This window comes from Prionailurus bengalensis, chromosome E1 (genome assembly GCF_016509475.1).
Source record: "Prionailurus bengalensis isolate Pbe53 chromosome E1, Fcat_Pben_1.1_paternal_pri, whole genome shotgun sequence".
NCBI classification, from domain to species: Eukaryota; Metazoa; Chordata; class Mammalia; order Carnivora; family Felidae; genus Prionailurus; species Prionailurus bengalensis.
The window spans coordinates 49,255,095-49,270,708 of NC_057347.1; the positions used below are offsets into that span (position 1 = coordinate 49,255,095).

General features: G+C 52.3%; 1 protein-coding gene across 4 annotated transcripts in view; it reads right to left on the reverse strand.

Annotated features, from left to right (window-relative positions):
* WIPI1 (WD repeat domain, phosphoinositide interacting 1) overlaps window positions 1–15,614 on the reverse strand; it is a 30,931-nt gene that overhangs the window by 583 nt on the left and 14,734 nt on the right. For 2 of the 4 annotated variants that reach the window (XM_043585097.1, XM_043585099.1), the window contains 9 exons: window positions 9,101–9,198; window positions 8,401–8,493; window positions 7,636–7,706; window positions 6,704–6,811; window positions 5,283–5,447; window positions 4,424–4,531; window positions 3,387–3,505; window positions 2,830–2,930; window positions 2,343–2,458 (listed from right to left, as the gene is read on the reverse strand). In XM_043585097.1, the coding sequence (XP_043441032.1) occupies window positions 2,343–2,458; window positions 2,830–2,930; window positions 3,387–3,505; window positions 4,424–4,531; window positions 5,283–5,447; window positions 6,704–6,811; window positions 7,636–7,706; window positions 8,401–8,493; window positions 9,101–9,198 (979 nt within the window). The remainder of the gene's footprint in view (window positions 1–2,342; window positions 2,459–2,829; window positions 2,931–3,386; window positions 3,506–4,423; window positions 4,532–5,282; window positions 5,448–6,703; window positions 6,812–7,635; window positions 7,707–8,400; window positions 8,494–9,100; window positions 9,199–15,614) is intronic. The other 2 variants (XM_043585098.1, XM_043585101.1) reach the window with 1 other exon arrangement.

The window sequence follows — 15,614 nt, forward strand, 5'->3', positions numbered from 1 at the left end:
GGTTATCAACAGATCTGTGCCCACGCGGGGTCAGCAGGGGGAGGCTGGGCGCTGCGGATCCACGGACTGACCCTCACTCACGGCCACAGAAAATCCACCCATCTTACTTCGGTATAGACGAGTATGGCACGGTTTCAAAAAAACTGACTACGTCTAAAATACGTGTGTGTATGTTTATATGTGTATTGCATGTTTTTTTAAAAGGCTCATCTTACTTGTAAACACAGACTGTTAAGTCACTACTAAAGTCAGTAAATACCCTTGGTCCCAATTTGCTTACTCTTGCTCACAAGAGCAGACTAGTGTCGGAAAATATGCAGACTTTAAAGGTTGGTGTATTGCTGAGACAAAAGCTGCTTATCTTCCTGAATACAGCGTCGTTCTAAGGGACCAGAAACGATCAATTCTCTTTCCTTTCATTGTTTATGGAGCAAAGTAAGTCCCAAGGAGATAAGAGCGATCATATCCAGGGAAGTGCGAGTATACTTAGAAAACAAAAAAGACCCACTCGAGATGACCTGGGTTCCGAAGGCAAAGGCCCGGGGAGGGCCGCACGAGATTATCTGGGCAAGCCCATGTTCTTAGTTAACTGAAAGAGAAGTGATTTTAACCAAACGGAGACTCCAAGATCCTTTCACAATCCTGGAAGTTTTTAAGGGACGTGGGTAGAGATGTGAATTCTGGACAAGATACAGAATAAAGGCAGAGAGAGGAGTCGCCCAGGATCTCCTCTCCAGTTGGACATCGTTGCCAATGAGGGCGTGAGGTGGTCCGTGTCAAGAGGACATCCCAGTGGCACTCACGCCCCTGGTCCCCGTGCGGTGCGGTGAGGTGGAGAAGGCCGTCTGCTACGATGTCAGGAGCTCGCGGAAGCATGGCCCTCTCCTCCCCGTCTGCCTCTAGGCTGGAGGGCAGGCCTGGGGTCTGATGGGCTTCTTGACCCCTACCACCAGCTCTAGGGTCTAACAGGGGCCTCATTCAGTGATCAGTGGTCTCGCGCTGGCAGGAAGCCTTCCTCGAGTATAAATAAAAATCCCGGATGCAGTTTAAACCAGGTTTCACTCATCTGATCCTTAAGAGGGAGACGGGACAGCCGGCTCATAGCCAGCTTCCTGGCAGTGTTTAGGTGAACAGGCCTCTTGCTAGGTTCTAGCACTCGTTTTTAAGCCTCTCTCTCTCTTTTTTTTTAAAGCTCGAGGCAAATGATCTGCACAGTGTACCTATTATCTTATGCAGGCTTTCTTTGGCAGGGGCCCATCTCCTCCATGCCAAGATCTGCAGTACCCCAATTCTGTAAGTACAGAGCTTGTAGGGTTCACTTTGATTACTAATTAATAATCTAATAATCTTTTCTAGCAGTCACAGACTTTCACCAAAACCACTGAAATGGAACCTAAGGAGGGAATGCTCCAAACCTGGACACATCTATCCCTAGGGCATCTGATCTATTCTGGTTCCTAGAAGATACAGCTGCAGGGAAATGACCACCAGCTTTGGGGGGGGGCGGGCAGAAGAACTCCCTTTATGGCTAGTTCGGGCATGAGAACCCAAAGGCAAACCACTGGCTAATCAGGAGGCAGCAAGCCAACAGTTGTTTTTATCCTTAGAATTGGTATTTTTAAGAACCACCGCTCTCCACGCTTAACATATAAACTACTTGTTGGCGTTGTGTTTGGCAATCTGCCGATTCAAAGCCCGGAACATAGACTTCAAGCTGCAATCTGTAAAGCCTTTATGGGAAAGCACAAAGCCAGCCCTCTAATGATGCAAAGAGGGACCCAAAACAGTCTTTTTTTTTTTTTTTTTTAAAGCTGACTGGGCTTATCAGATTGTCCCAAGGTTTATATAAGAAAGAAGCTAGACTTGCACCCCATCCTTTTGCAGATGGAACTTCCACGGACACGAAAGGATCAGGAGCAAACATTCTATACTAAGACCTAACGGGCTCTGAGGCAAAGCCCAAGTGGCTGCTGCTCTCTGGCCCCAGTGGGGGTCACTCAGTTGACTCTCTTAAGTCCTGGCCCGCGCACCGCTCCCATCTCTAAAGGAGTTCAGGTTCGCCCTCTGTGCCATTCGCTAACTGCAGCTCACAAGCACGCTCTGTGCGTTGCTCTCAATGGAAGCTTGAGGCCTCAGAAGCTAAGACCCTGGCGGCCACCCAGGGAGAGAATCCTCTCGCTCCGGACAGGGACGCTAGAAAAAGCCAAGCTCTGCACCCAGCCAGCCCTGAGGGCTCTCGCTGCCGCAACAGCTGAAGCAGGGTGCAGGGAAACGCAGGGGAGCTCTCCCCCTGGGGGCTCCCACCCTCCGCATGGCTGCTGGCAGCCTGGGGTCTGCCTCACCAGAGCCGGAGGAGGGTGAGGGTCCAGCTGGCTTGCAGAGAGCAGCGGCCCAGCCCCGCTAGAGCATCATCGTTAGCAAAAAGGTGGCAGGATTCCACAAGAACATCCTTAGGAGCCTCAGGAAAACAGGAGTTGATGCAGACGTGAATTCCTGCTTTGCGAGCAGCAGAGATAGTGCTAACGAAGCCAAAGTTAAGGGTTCCAGGCCTCCGGACGGAGTGAGGCCGCCGAGACCCTCCCCCCCCCCCCCCATTAGTATCCGGTGTTACTCTAATGCTGCCGTGTTCAGCCCGACACCTGGTGGCCAGTCTACAGGGTCTGAAGCACACGGCACGGCACGCCGTCTGTGGCTTTCTCAACGGGAGGGAGGAGGTTAGCTGTTACAGGACTAGACCACCGGGAAAGTGACCTCGCCTCGTGCGCGAGGGGAAGGTTTCCCTCCCAGCACACAGACTGGGCCGCTCTTTTAGGGATTCCTACTGCTCACAGGGGGAAATTCATTCTCGTCGTCAAGGCATACTGGTCCCGTCGCAAACTCATGTTCAGGAATGACCTCTCCTCGGAGGGCCCCGCCGTCCTCAGAATAACCTGGAAAGCAAGAGTGAGACATGAGGGAAGCCCCCCGGCCTGTTGTGACGCTCTGACCCCGGGACAGGACCTCCAGGGAAACCATGGAGGCCACCTTTGCCTTTCGAATGGAGAGACTGCTTCCGGTGAGTCAGAATCCCCACCACTTAGGGTCTCGAAGCCCCCGGATGGGCTGACCTGGCCCACCCTTCCACCCCGGGCCCCTCCAACTTTCCACCTGTTTGCAGTTCTCAAAGAGGCGAAGCCTCGACTCTACGTGTGAGGGAGACAGCCATTTTGGGCCGTGCCTGCCAGGTTTAGGGACCTGGGTTTAAAGGCTATTCTCAGGGCCGCACCTGGGGGGAAAGAAGTGGTTCGGGAAGAGTGCTCTGTTCACAGGCGACCATGAAGACAGACGAGCTGCCGTCAGAAACAGGCCCCCACGACGCCCCCAGCCGGGCCCCCATGGCCACTCACCTGGCACGGTAGAGGCAGAAGACGTGCTTGGTCTGGCCACGGTCGCTGCATAAGACTGAGGTAATGGAGGTCTGAGGTCATTTTCTTTGTTTTCTTCTGTTGTTCCTGAGCTAAGCAAGCTAATGGCAGCAATTAAGGGGAGGGGGAGAAAAGAAAAAAGAGCTCATCACATGTGCAGGAAACTTCCAGAAGGAAAAGTACTAGGAAGCTCAGGCTTGCCCCCTTGAGTTTAAAGTATGGACCTATTGGGGGTGCCTGGGGGGCTCAGTCGGGTAGGCGTCTGACTCTTGGTTTCGCATCATCTCACGGCTCGTGGGTCTGAGCCCCACATCGGGCTCTGTGCTGACAGCGTGGAGCCTGCTTGGGCTTCTCTGTCCCTTTCTCTCTGCTCCTCCCCGGCTCGTGTACTCACCCTCTCTCTCTCACATAAACTTAAAAAAAAGAAAAAGGACCGATGAGTACGCTGCTGGGTCACGTGACCTAAACAGCGCCCTCGAACTGCTGGGTCAATCATGCAACTTCACAACGACCCCTTTCTCTTATACTGACTGAATGAAGATTGGCCCTTTGCTCTTTCTGGTACACTCTGGCCAGGACGCTAAGACTCGCTCACAAAGGGGGGCTCCGCGGGCCAAGCGGAGGGGGCGGTGGCAGCTCGTGGGGTCCTGTCACAGCAGGAAGAGGTCGCCTTGTCAAGAGGTCACAGATGTCAGGAGAGCTTTTCAATTCCCTTTGGCCCACATTTTGGAGCTCCCAGTATGTTCGAGGGAACGTATGAGGAGGAAAGGGCCGTACGAAGTCATTCTGCTTCTTCAAGTGCGCATTACGCATCTCAGCAACTCTTCCAGAAGCCTACAGCGTGGCGGGGGTGCCTGACGTGGAGCCCAGCGAGGAGCGGGTGCCCACTAGAAGTGGGCCACCGAGAACACCAGCCAGGACGACAGACAAGCAGGGCACCGAAGCTTGTCGTTCTTGGCCACGTGACGGCTTTACACAACCAGCTCTTAAAGAGGCTTTCTGAAAACTAGTCTCTTCACCTGTGGGTCTTGATTAAGACACATTCTCCTCCGTCCTGAGGGTCCAAATTGTAGATGTAAAGGTGTCCATCGGAAGACGCGACCAGGAGTCTTGGCAGTTTCTGGATCCTAAGAGCCAAGTAAAATACGTGCTGTGACCTCAACAGAGACAGGTAACCGGGTTGGCTTCAAATGACACAGCCTCCCCCACCCCATGGCCCCAGGCTCCTTCTCCTGCCTTCAGGAACCCTTTACCCGGCCCACTGGCCCCAGATCCTGGGTTTCTGGCTATTTCTTGGCATTATGACCTAGTGATCCACCTCGAGGATTATTTCGGATCTTGGAAGACAACTGTGTGGACGAGACAAACGACGTGTGCGTCTGCTATTACTCTGAAAAGGTGCCACCGAGGAAATCAGCGGACCTGAGTGGGACATGGCCTCTGGCTTATGCGTGTTTCTGCCTTTATCCGTGACGGAAAGGACAAAGGACAAAATCGGCTGGCTCGTTTTATGAACTTCTAAAAAACGTTCACCTTCCTTAACAAACTCCTTCAAACCCCTTGGACAAAACATCTGTCGACCCCACAGGCATCGGAACCTACGGAGCCGGAGTCTTTTTACAGAGTTACTTAGAAGGACGGGAACTGTTTTCGAGACAGCGTCGGCAGAACCACAAGGTTCAAGTTCCCACGCCGGCTCGCGGCCGGCCCCCCCAGAACACGCGTGACAACCAGAGAGGGTGGCGGCTGACGGCCACGGCCCTTCTTCGGGGCCTCCTTGCTTCTTTTTCTCCTGGTGCGTGTTCGGGGACCTGTGCGCTTTGGGCAAACCGAGCCATAGAAGGTGGTGCCTGCGACAGCGGGTGGCGCCATACGTACGTGGAGAGGGTGCAGATGTTCCTCTGCCCAGAGAAGTGCAAGCGCCCGGTGGCAAAGGCCCTGTCCTGGTTCATCATGTCGGACACCTGGGCGGGGAGGTAGTTGGAAGCAGCCATGAACATCTTTCCCATGTAGCCAGTCCAGGTGGAGGGCTCCTCGGGTCGGCTGCGGGGACAAGGCACAGGAGGAGGGAGGTGGGCACCGGGCCAACGCTCGGCACAGCCCCGTGCTGTGAGCGGCGCTCACCGCAGCGGGAAGGGACTGTGCCCTTAGCATAATGTTCTGCCCACCTGGAACGGCTCGGGACATGCTATTCTGGCAATTCTGAAAGGGCATCGAGTGCTCGTTTGTCCTTCGGAAGGGCCACTGCGAAGCTGTTAAGAGCTTCCCCATGCGACCGCTTCCCTACATTAAAAAAGTTGCAGGTGATGGTTCGTCTGGTCTGCGGACTCCTCTAAAGGGGGCCAGGCGAGGGCACGAGATGAGATCGCCGTGCGGACTCGGAAAACTAAGCTCCAGCCTGGCTCGGGCCCACGGAAGGACGCCGCGATCTCAGCGGCAGGGCCTCCCCGGCCAGACTGAGTGGGAAGCAAACCTCCGGGCAGGAGGCCCCGGGCGCTGTGTGATTACAGCCCTGAAGCCACCCTGGTCCCTGGTGAGCCGCGGCGGTAGGGAGAACTCGAGGGGACCCGGTGCACCCCCTGCAGTCCTCCAACGCCATCCCAGCGCGGCCGCCAGACGGAGGGGGCGGGCACCGGTCGCCGGGAGGTGACAATGGGTGGGGGCACACAGCCGCCTCCGTGCTCGGCGCACCGGGCAGCGCCTCAGGGACCGGGCTGGCCGCGTGCTCCTGGGAGCACCTGCCGAGACGCCCCTTGTCTACGGGCCCGGAGCTTGGTGGGGAGCGCGGGCTGGAGCTCAGAAGCACGGGGGTTTATTTCTCACTCTGTTACCACCCAGCTGGGGACAGTCACAGGCACTGAAAATGGGCGCGATGGCAGTGGTTCGTCTGTTAGTGTTTCGATAGCTGCTGCCGAATACTTATTGGTGCCCATTGTGTGCCAGGCGCTACACCACACGCTTCAGGTCGAGGAACCCGCCGAACGCTCGCAACAAGCCCGAGACGCACCGCTGAGTATTTTGTTCGAAAGCACAGAAAGCGGAAATCACCTGCCGGGGTCTCGGAGTGCGTGAAGGGGCAGAGGCGGGGTGTGACCTCGGGAGGGCGGCCCCGGGGTCTGCGCTCCCGTGCGTTCCACCACCGAGGTTCTCCCGGCAGACACTCACCACCTCCGTGAGGACAAGTAAAGCCGAGCGCGTGGCACTCATAAGGAGTCGCTCGTGCGGACAGCGGTGGCACAGGCGAGTCAGGGCCTGGCTCCTCCAGCCTGACGAGTGTTGTGCGTCTGGCGGTTACTCACCTGTTGGTGAGGTGCTCCAGCTTGAAGATGTGCACGGTCTCGGTGTTGCTTGAGGCGCAGAGGAACTGTGAGTCCATACTAAAAACTAGGGAGCTGATTGTCACGTACCTGGGAACACAGCGACGTACAGACAGACTACTGAGCCGGGAGCATGAGGGTGATCGCTTTATCGCTCAAAAACCAGCTTGGTAAGAGAACCGAATGTGTCCCGGAGAGTCTGGGTGTTCTAAGGTCTCTTTGACATTGCATCACACACACTTAGAAATTAGCGTTGGGAGGACTGGTAAAGGGTCCCTGTCTCGGGAAGAAACAAGGCACCGCCCCTTCCTGGCATCTCGTTAGTTTTCGGGCCGTTCGGGCACCGATCGGGCTACACACGCTGCAGCCGATAGCATCCCGGCCCATTCACTTCACAAGCTGCTTTTGGATGGTGATTTGCTCGCCCTCTCCTTTCTCCTTTGCAAGCTGCCCTCGCACACCTGGGAACAGGGCTCTGACGGCTGAAATCCCGTGTGAAAGCGGCAGCCGAGGGGGCGCCTGGGTGGCTCCGTCGATTAAGCGTCTGACTCTTGATTTCGGCTCAGCTCATGATCTCAGGGATCACAGGGTGGAGCCCTGTGTCGGGCCCTGTGCTGAGAGCGTGGAGCCTGCTTGGGATTCTCTCTCTCCCTCTTTCTCTGCCCCTCCCACATCTCAGAATAAACAAGCAAGCAAACAAACAAATGAGCAAACCCAGCAGCCATGCTGTCGGGTGCACGAAGCACCCAGCCCGGCATCGAAGGCAGTTACCCGAGGAAGTACAGTTATATCTCCTCCGGGGGAGAGGGGGACACAGAGCCACCCTCCGCACTTGCCCCGGCGGGCCGCCAGCCCTGCGCTGTGGGCGGGACTCCGGTGGGTCCCGTAACACGGGCTTCACGGTGAACACAGACCTTTTCATTCCTCTCCGAAACTCGTAGAGCTTTCGCCCGTCGGGTACAGAGAACACCCGGATGACGGTGCCCTGAGAAAGCAAGCAGGTGGACATTTCGTACCATTGATGGCCTCGGACAGAGACGTCCCTTCAGAGGGGAGCTTGTTTTATTGGTGCGGAACACCTGTCTCTAAGGGGGAGGCACAAAGTGTTGAGCATAGGGGGTTTTGTTTGTACATTGCCAGAGAAGCAATTCTTGGCACGTTTGGGTCCCTTTTCCCTCCCCACCCTGCACCCCAAGGCTCTGTGTGTGTTTGCTCGAAATGCTCGGGCTTCCTAGAACATTGCCTGTACCTGTCAAAAACCACTTTTTCGTGGCATTTGGAATTCAACTTGATCACCTTCCCTGACCATTCCAGTCAGAAGAGATCAATTTCTTCTGAATAGCACAACATTTTGTTGACACTGCTTATGAAATGTGGAATCTGTCTGCACCTAGGGATAACGCGCACACACGTTTCTCAGTAAGACCACCAGTTTCTGTGCCACGTATCTCGTATCCTGCCTAGCACAGGTCTTTGGTCTGTTGAATTAATAAACGTATCAGTCTACGCAGCGTGCGTGGGTCAGAGACTCCCCTCGGATATGGATTCCGAGTGGGTCCAGAGACCAGTCAGTCCTTGTCCCCAGTCTCATCTCTTCAGATCTTTGGCCCTGAGGGAGCCATCCAGCGGAGCCCTGACCTGAGAGCCCCCTGAACACGAGGTGCAGGGAGTGAACTCACTTTTTCAGATGCGCTCGCTAGTTTGGAGCCCGAGGCATTGAAGGTGATGGCGGCCAGCGTCCCCTCGTGGGCAGCAATCGTGCAGACCGTTTTCTGTTGGTAACAAGGGAAAATGGATATCGGTGCTGGGGAAGATCCCTCTCTTCTCTCTTTTCTTCCCAAACACCCTCCCTCATTTGCTGGGCGCCCTGTCTCTCCCTTCCCACCGGCCATTTCCAGAGAAGCCGTTCATCCTTTCCGAGTGTATCTAGATTCTGCCTCCAGAGCCCTTCCGTCGCTACCCCTTGTCCCGCCCTCGGGATGACGGACAGCCAGCCGCATGCCCCACGCGGGCGATGCGGCCGTGGCCGTCCTCGCACGCAGCAGTGGGTGACTTCCCGCAGCCATCGTGCCCTGCTCCGTGAAGCCTCGGAGAGCAGGGGACAGGGCATGTGAAACATCTGCACGCTGTCACCGGCTGTGACACGGCACAGCGGGACACCTTCAGTCTGACAGTGGGCCGCCAGCTGGCGAGCAGTTTCCACCACACCATGGATGTCTCACCTGGCCAGGCGTGCTGCCTCACGGTCACATTGACTGATGGCAGCGAGGGCGATATTACTGCCTTGTCCTCCACACCCCACTTCAGTGGCCAGGACAGACCCCCCCCCCCCCAACCCAGGATGGCTTCTCCCTCCACACCTCGCCCCTGCCAGCTCACCAGGGAGTGTCCGTCGTAAAGCACAATCTCGCCTGTGGTCAGGCTTCCAGGATAGGCCACGTAAGAATTGGAATGGTTGATAGAGAGGGCACAGAGACCTGCAAAGAATGAACCGCGGATGAAACCCTGCCTGGAAAGGGCATCTGAAAACCGCGCGACTCCAGTGCCACCTACTGGCGAGGGGAGGAATAGCCTAGCCGATGTTGACTTTTGAGTTGGTTCTTCTAAACCTTCTAATTTACGCCCTTGAAGTTCGCAGGGGAAGACCTCATGACCAGCCGTGTCTTCTCCCCAGAGGAGCAATATGAACTCAGAATACTGAAAATGCTCTTCTTACCATTTTACTCCCCTGGGCTCTGAAACCACATCCACTTCTCTTGCGTTACCCGCCAAGGCTGTAAGAGAAGTTACTCTTCACGGAAATAAATCTTCCTGCTATGAAAAGGCAGCATGTCGTAGCCTTCCTGCAGGCGCTTACCTGCAGCTGGCCAGTCATGTCAAGATGGAGAACAGGAGGCGGAGGGTGGGGGGAAGGACCCATTTAGACACTGCCCCCTATCTAAGCCAAACGTCCTGCCTTGAGAAGAGAGATGGGGGCCCCCAGCGGTGGCAGCTCATCTGAGGGAGGAGGGCCTTTCTTTTAAATGTTTATTTTGAGAGAAAGAAAGAGAGGGCAAGAGTGCGAGTGGGGGAGGGGCAAAGAGAGAGGGAGAGAGAGAATTCCAAGCAGGCCCGGCCTTGTCCGTGGGGAGCCTGACTTGGGGCTCGACCCCACGAACCACAAGACCATGACCTGAGCTGAAATCAAGAGCCAGACAGCCAACCGGCTGACCGAGTCACCCAAGTGCCCTGAAAGAGGACATTTTGGATTGAAGATGCCCTGACAATATTCCGGAAGGGTAACAATGACACCATTGAGCCGACCTAAGTTATTTTTGTTTATAAAGAGACTCAAGGCGGGGGGTGGGGGTGGGTGGGGGGGGTGGGGGGGTGGGGGGGGTGGTAAATCCGAAAAGCATTTAAGTAAAGGATTTTCACAACAATGGTCTGGATTAATAGTAGAAGTGTATGTTGACAGAAGTGAATTCAAAGAATTGTTAGAACCAAAAGCATTAGCAGCATAAGCTCTTCGCGATTAGGCAAGAGAGACATCTTTTTAAATACAAACTGCAACATCTTTGTGACAAGTCGGCATATTAAATGGGTTAATTACATAATAAAAACTTTAGGCTAAAATGTACCCAACCTAATCTGCTGGGGGGAAAAGCAGAGGGAAAAAAAATCCATCGTTGAGAAGCGAAACCCAGGTCCTCCCTCCTGCTCTCTGGCTTTGTTGAGGACATAGCCAGGGCTGTGCCCTTAGCCCTCGACATGCAGAACCGTGGGAGGAAAGTGACGGGGCCCAGAGCCCTTCCCTGTGTGCCCCGGCACCCTGCAACCCCTGCCTGTACACGATCACTCTCAGCCCCACCCTTAGGAAGGGACTCTCATGTCTCCCCAGTTCTGCCCGGGCGACCATGCCGCATCTCCTCCGGGCTCTTTGCCACGCAAGCGCAATTCCGAGAGCAGCTGGCAGGCAGAAGGCACTGTGATCTTGTGAAACTCGTGAAAAGGGAGGGAAGCGCGTTGGGAGGTTGGGGCGGCCTGCGCGGAAGGGCTTGAGGACCCCACCAAAGAGTTAAGATCTTACAAATGTGGTGGGTACGCGCTGGACGTTTCTGAGCACGATGTTTAAAAAAAAAAAGCAGTGTTGAGGGGGGGAGGGGGGAGGGGGACATGGGTGATGGGCACTGAGGAGGGCACTCGTTGGGATGAGCACTGGGTGTTGTATGTAAGTGAAGAATCATGGGAATCTACCCCGAAAACCAAGAGCACACTGTAGACACAGTATGTTAGCCAACTTGACAATAAATTATATATATATATATATATACATATATATACATATATATATACAAAGGCAGTGTTAATCAAAACCACGATGAGATATCACCTCACACCCACTAGGATGGCTATAATGAAAAAGGCAGATAATTGGAACCCGTCTACACTGCTGCTGGGAAGGTAAGATACGCATGGCTTTGGAAAAACAGTCTGGCAGTCCTTAAAAAGGTTAAACATAGAAGTAACCTATAAGCCCCCAATTCTACTCCTAGGTATGTACCCAGGAGAAATGAAAATGTACAGCCACATAAAAACCTGTATACAAAGGTTCGTAGCAACATCGTTAAGAGTCAAAGAGTGGAAACAGGGGCGCCTGGGTGGCTCAGTCAGTTAAGCTTCTGACTCGATTTGGGCTCAGGTCATGATCTCACAGTTGTGAGATCGAGCCCCGTGTGGGGCTCTGTGCTGAGCACAGAGCCTGCTTAAGATTCTCTCCCTCTTCCTCAGCCCCTCCCCTGCTCCTGCTCTCTCTTTCTCTCTCTCTCCCCTCAAAAAAAAAAAAAAAAAGGTGGAAACAATGTAAATGTCTATGGGCTAATGAATAGCGGTAAATAGTACCCTTATGATGGAATACTATTAGACAATAGAATGAATACATGCTCTAATATGTAAGTGAAAGCAGGTCACAAAAGACCACATATTGTATTACGATTCTACTTACGTGTAACAGCCAGAATAGATAAATCTAGACAGACATGAAGTAGATTAGGGTTATCTGGGCTGGGGATCCAGGGGGTGATGGCTTAAAAGGTATGGGGTTTCTTTCTGGGGTGAGGAAAAATGTTCTCAAATTGTGGTAATGGTTATACTAAAAGCTGTCGAATGGTGCACCGTTTAAAGTGGGTGGATCACACGGCCTGTGAATTAGGGCTCAACCTCGCTGCTAAGAAAAAAAAAAAGCCAGTGTTTTAAGAATATCCGTTTGGCAGGGCTAGGCTGAGGACGGGCAGTCAAGACTCAGGCCTGCCATCTACTGTATGGCCCCGGCTGAGTCATCGGAGGGCTTTCGAGGCCACCTGCTCATGTTTCGCGACCTGAGGGGGCTACAGCGATCTTCCCAGCTTTGACATTCTAAGACGCGAAGGCTTCATTTACTGACACCCTCTCCCTGAAGATATCAAGGCCCATCTTTGTGGCGGGGAGAACGGGAGGTATTTGGGCAGAGAGCTTGGACAGATACCTTCAGTTGCCCTTTCGTGTTTCGGTGTCTTGTTTTTTGTTAATTTAATTGACGTGTAATTGACATAGATGAGGTTATGTTAGTTTTAGATGCACCACATAATGGTCGGTTATTTGTCCGTCCTGCATCGTGAAAGGATCACCGTGCTCAGCCTTGTTAACAGCTGCTACTGCACACAGTTACGAAAGTGTTTTTCTCGCAATGACAACTTTAAAGATCTTTTACCAACTTTCAGCGATGCGGCCACCATGCTGTACGTGACGTCCCCGTGACTTATTTACTTGACAGCTGCGACTTCGTGCCTTTTCACCCCTCTGTCCATTTCACCCGCCTCCAGCTCTCACTCCCCATAATGCCCTCACGGCCCATCCATTTTGTCCCAAATGGCAACAGTTCTTTTTAAATGCCTGAATAACATTCCATTGCACATATATATATATATATGCATATATATAGGTATGTATATATACATATATATGTGCAAATATTCTCTCTCTCTGTCACACACACACACACACACACACACAATTTTCTCTATCCATTCACCCAATGGACATGGTTGTTTCCACATCTTGGCTATTGTAAATAATGCTGCAATGAACACGGGTCTATAGGTGATCTTTTTTGGGTTAATGTTTTCTTTCTTTCTTTCTTTCTTTCTTTCTTTCTTTCTTTCTTTCTTTCTTTCTTTCTTTCTTTCTTTTTCGCATAAATATCCAGAAGTGGAATTTCTGGGTCATAAGGTAGTTCTATTTTCAATTTTTTGAGGAGCCTCTGTACTACTTTCCGTGGTGGCTGCTCCAGTTTGCATTCCCCCCAACGGTGCACGAGGGTTCTCTTTTCTCCACACCCTGCCAGCACTTTGTATCTCTGTCTTTTTGATAAAAGCCATTCTGACAGTGTGAGGTGATCTTCAGAGTTTTTTTTTTTTGTTGTTGTTGTTATTAAAATGCAAACATCCCAGAAAGGAGGAAAGGCTTCAACTTCTTCAGCCGACATTGAACTTTCTGTACTGTCTAATAGAGAGTGGAGTGACCCTAGGTTCTAACAGGGAAAGGATGATGCCAGGGACGGGCATACTCTGACACATAACCACTCATCTGAGAGCTTCGCCTCTGGGCTCACATCTCTGGGCTCACTTCAATTTAGCCAAGGGACCCTGCACACCAACCTTTGAGGACTTAATGAAGGTCCCCAGAAATGCTTACTGTGAGTTCCTTCAGTTTCCTATGGTCCAGTTCTCAGCCAAATCCAATCAGCTATAAGAATGCATTTTTATTTCTTCTGAAGCCCCCCAGGGAGAGCATTAAGAGTTTGCTTCAGGCTTAGATATTACCTTCCTACCCGTCTTCTGTTTCCATCACAGATGTCACATAAAGCCCTCTTGAGGAAGGAAATAAGCTTTGTCTCTGATAACATTTTATAACTGAAAAGTCATACTGTAAAAATATTTGCAAAAGTCCAGAAAATAGAAAGCGAGAAAAAAAATCACTCATTATTCTAAAACTCAGAGGCTTTGCACTATTCTCCATATTTGAGCATATTTTCTCCTAGTCTTTTTTCTATATAGGAATTAGGTGTTGGTGTGGCTTTTGGATTTATTTTAGAATGGATACACATTCTCATAAATCACTGGCAGCTGTAACTTCCCTGAAATTGTTGGGCTGTGATTCTTCTGCGGCTGGAAAAGAAGTGCCTGTTATCAGTGCAAGGACCAACAGGGTCCTCGGCTGGAATTGGAAGGAAGTCCTAGGATTCTAAATCATCCTCACCTGGGTATTTATAGTGCAAGTTAACAGTGATTTATACAGTGCGGTTCCCTCTGGGTTGATGACTGTCTCAGCATATGTTTTCCAGTTCTCAAAAATAGAAAGAAATCTCTGTGTTTGCAAATGTCCTGGGTGACTGCAAACGGAGAGCCATCTACCCCATCCGTATTCCCCTTCTCAGAAAGCGCACTCGCTGGGGTATAAACCGCTACTTTGTTCTGTTACACGCACTGCTGTGTGGTATAGACTGCTCCCTCAGTACTGGTGGAAGGTCGTTAAGATCTGCAGTTGGCAGGATCTGGATGGAGATCTCCACCCTCACTGCTCAGCACACAGACTGCTGTGCTAGCAGGAAATTAACTCTGAGCCCCGACTGGCCAAACTCTTTAAAGGAAACAGCCTGCAGTCTTTGACACAACAGGAATGGCCACAACACGAACACAGACAAAAGGAAGGAAATTTACAGCTGCACTGGATACTGAGTAGAAGCAAGGGTAGAGTTCTGTGTATGTCCCTTATTTGGCGTTCACTAGTTTGCAATGCACTCAGAATCCGTGTGCTCCGGCCAATTGGACGGGGGACTCTGTCTCCTTTGTGTACCCAATAAGGAGTTATCAAACCAAGAGCCGGAGTTCCTGTCTTATATTTTCATGTAGAAAATAAATAAATGAGGGAATGAGAAGCAGGGAGACTCCAGGTCACCGAATACTTTATATTCCTGGGTTGGACAGCTCAGAGTCTGCTGACTGTTCTTGAGCAAGAAACCGGGCACGTCACTGTGAGTGCAACTTTGACCGTGTCAGGCTGCCCTCCGGGCAGGGGCTGGGCTAGTGAGTGAGCCCGCCTGACCCGGAGAGCCCTCCGTGCCTTTGCTCTCGCTCACTCCCTGCCCTCAGTTAATCCTCCCCAGAATGACTCTGCGGAGTAAACTGTTATCATCCGCATTTTACTGGAGCACAAAGGGGGCTTGGTGGAAGTTGAGATGCTAATTATAAATTTCAGCATTTGAACAAGTCTTGGGCTATCTCTCCAAAGAACATCAAAAGTGTCGTAAGACATATTTTGGTCTTTCGACCCACCCCGTGCGTGGTCTGTCAGAAGGAAATGCTAACTGTGCCCTTGAATCCATTCATAACGTTTATCTGGGACAGAAGAAACACCTCCCACTGTTTCTAACTTTTCTCGAGATAAAATTATTCCTTTACAAATAACACCCGTTCTCTCTAACAGAAAACACAAAAGGCCCACCCTTTCCAACCTTCTTTCCTCCCCGTTTAAACTGCAAAAAGTGAAGCAACCAAGGGCTTTTCTGAGCTAAGGAAAACAGCTACATTTGCTAAACATTAAGAGTAGGTTGGGAGAAAGTGCTTTTCCTGGGAGGAGTGGGGCCAGTCCTGCAGGCAGGCCGAGCGTGTCCCCGCAGAAGCACGTGAAACTGACTGCTGCTAACACACAGGCCCCTCCACCGGCGAGGGTGCTGGCTGTGCGAACCCCCGGCCTTTCCAGAGAAATGGAGAACCCAGGCTGCCTGGGTGGTCTCTGCCCCCAATCTGTCAAGGTCAAGTTCAGGTCCACCCCACCCCCCACCCCCGCCATGTGTTCTGCTCAGATTCCGCAGCAC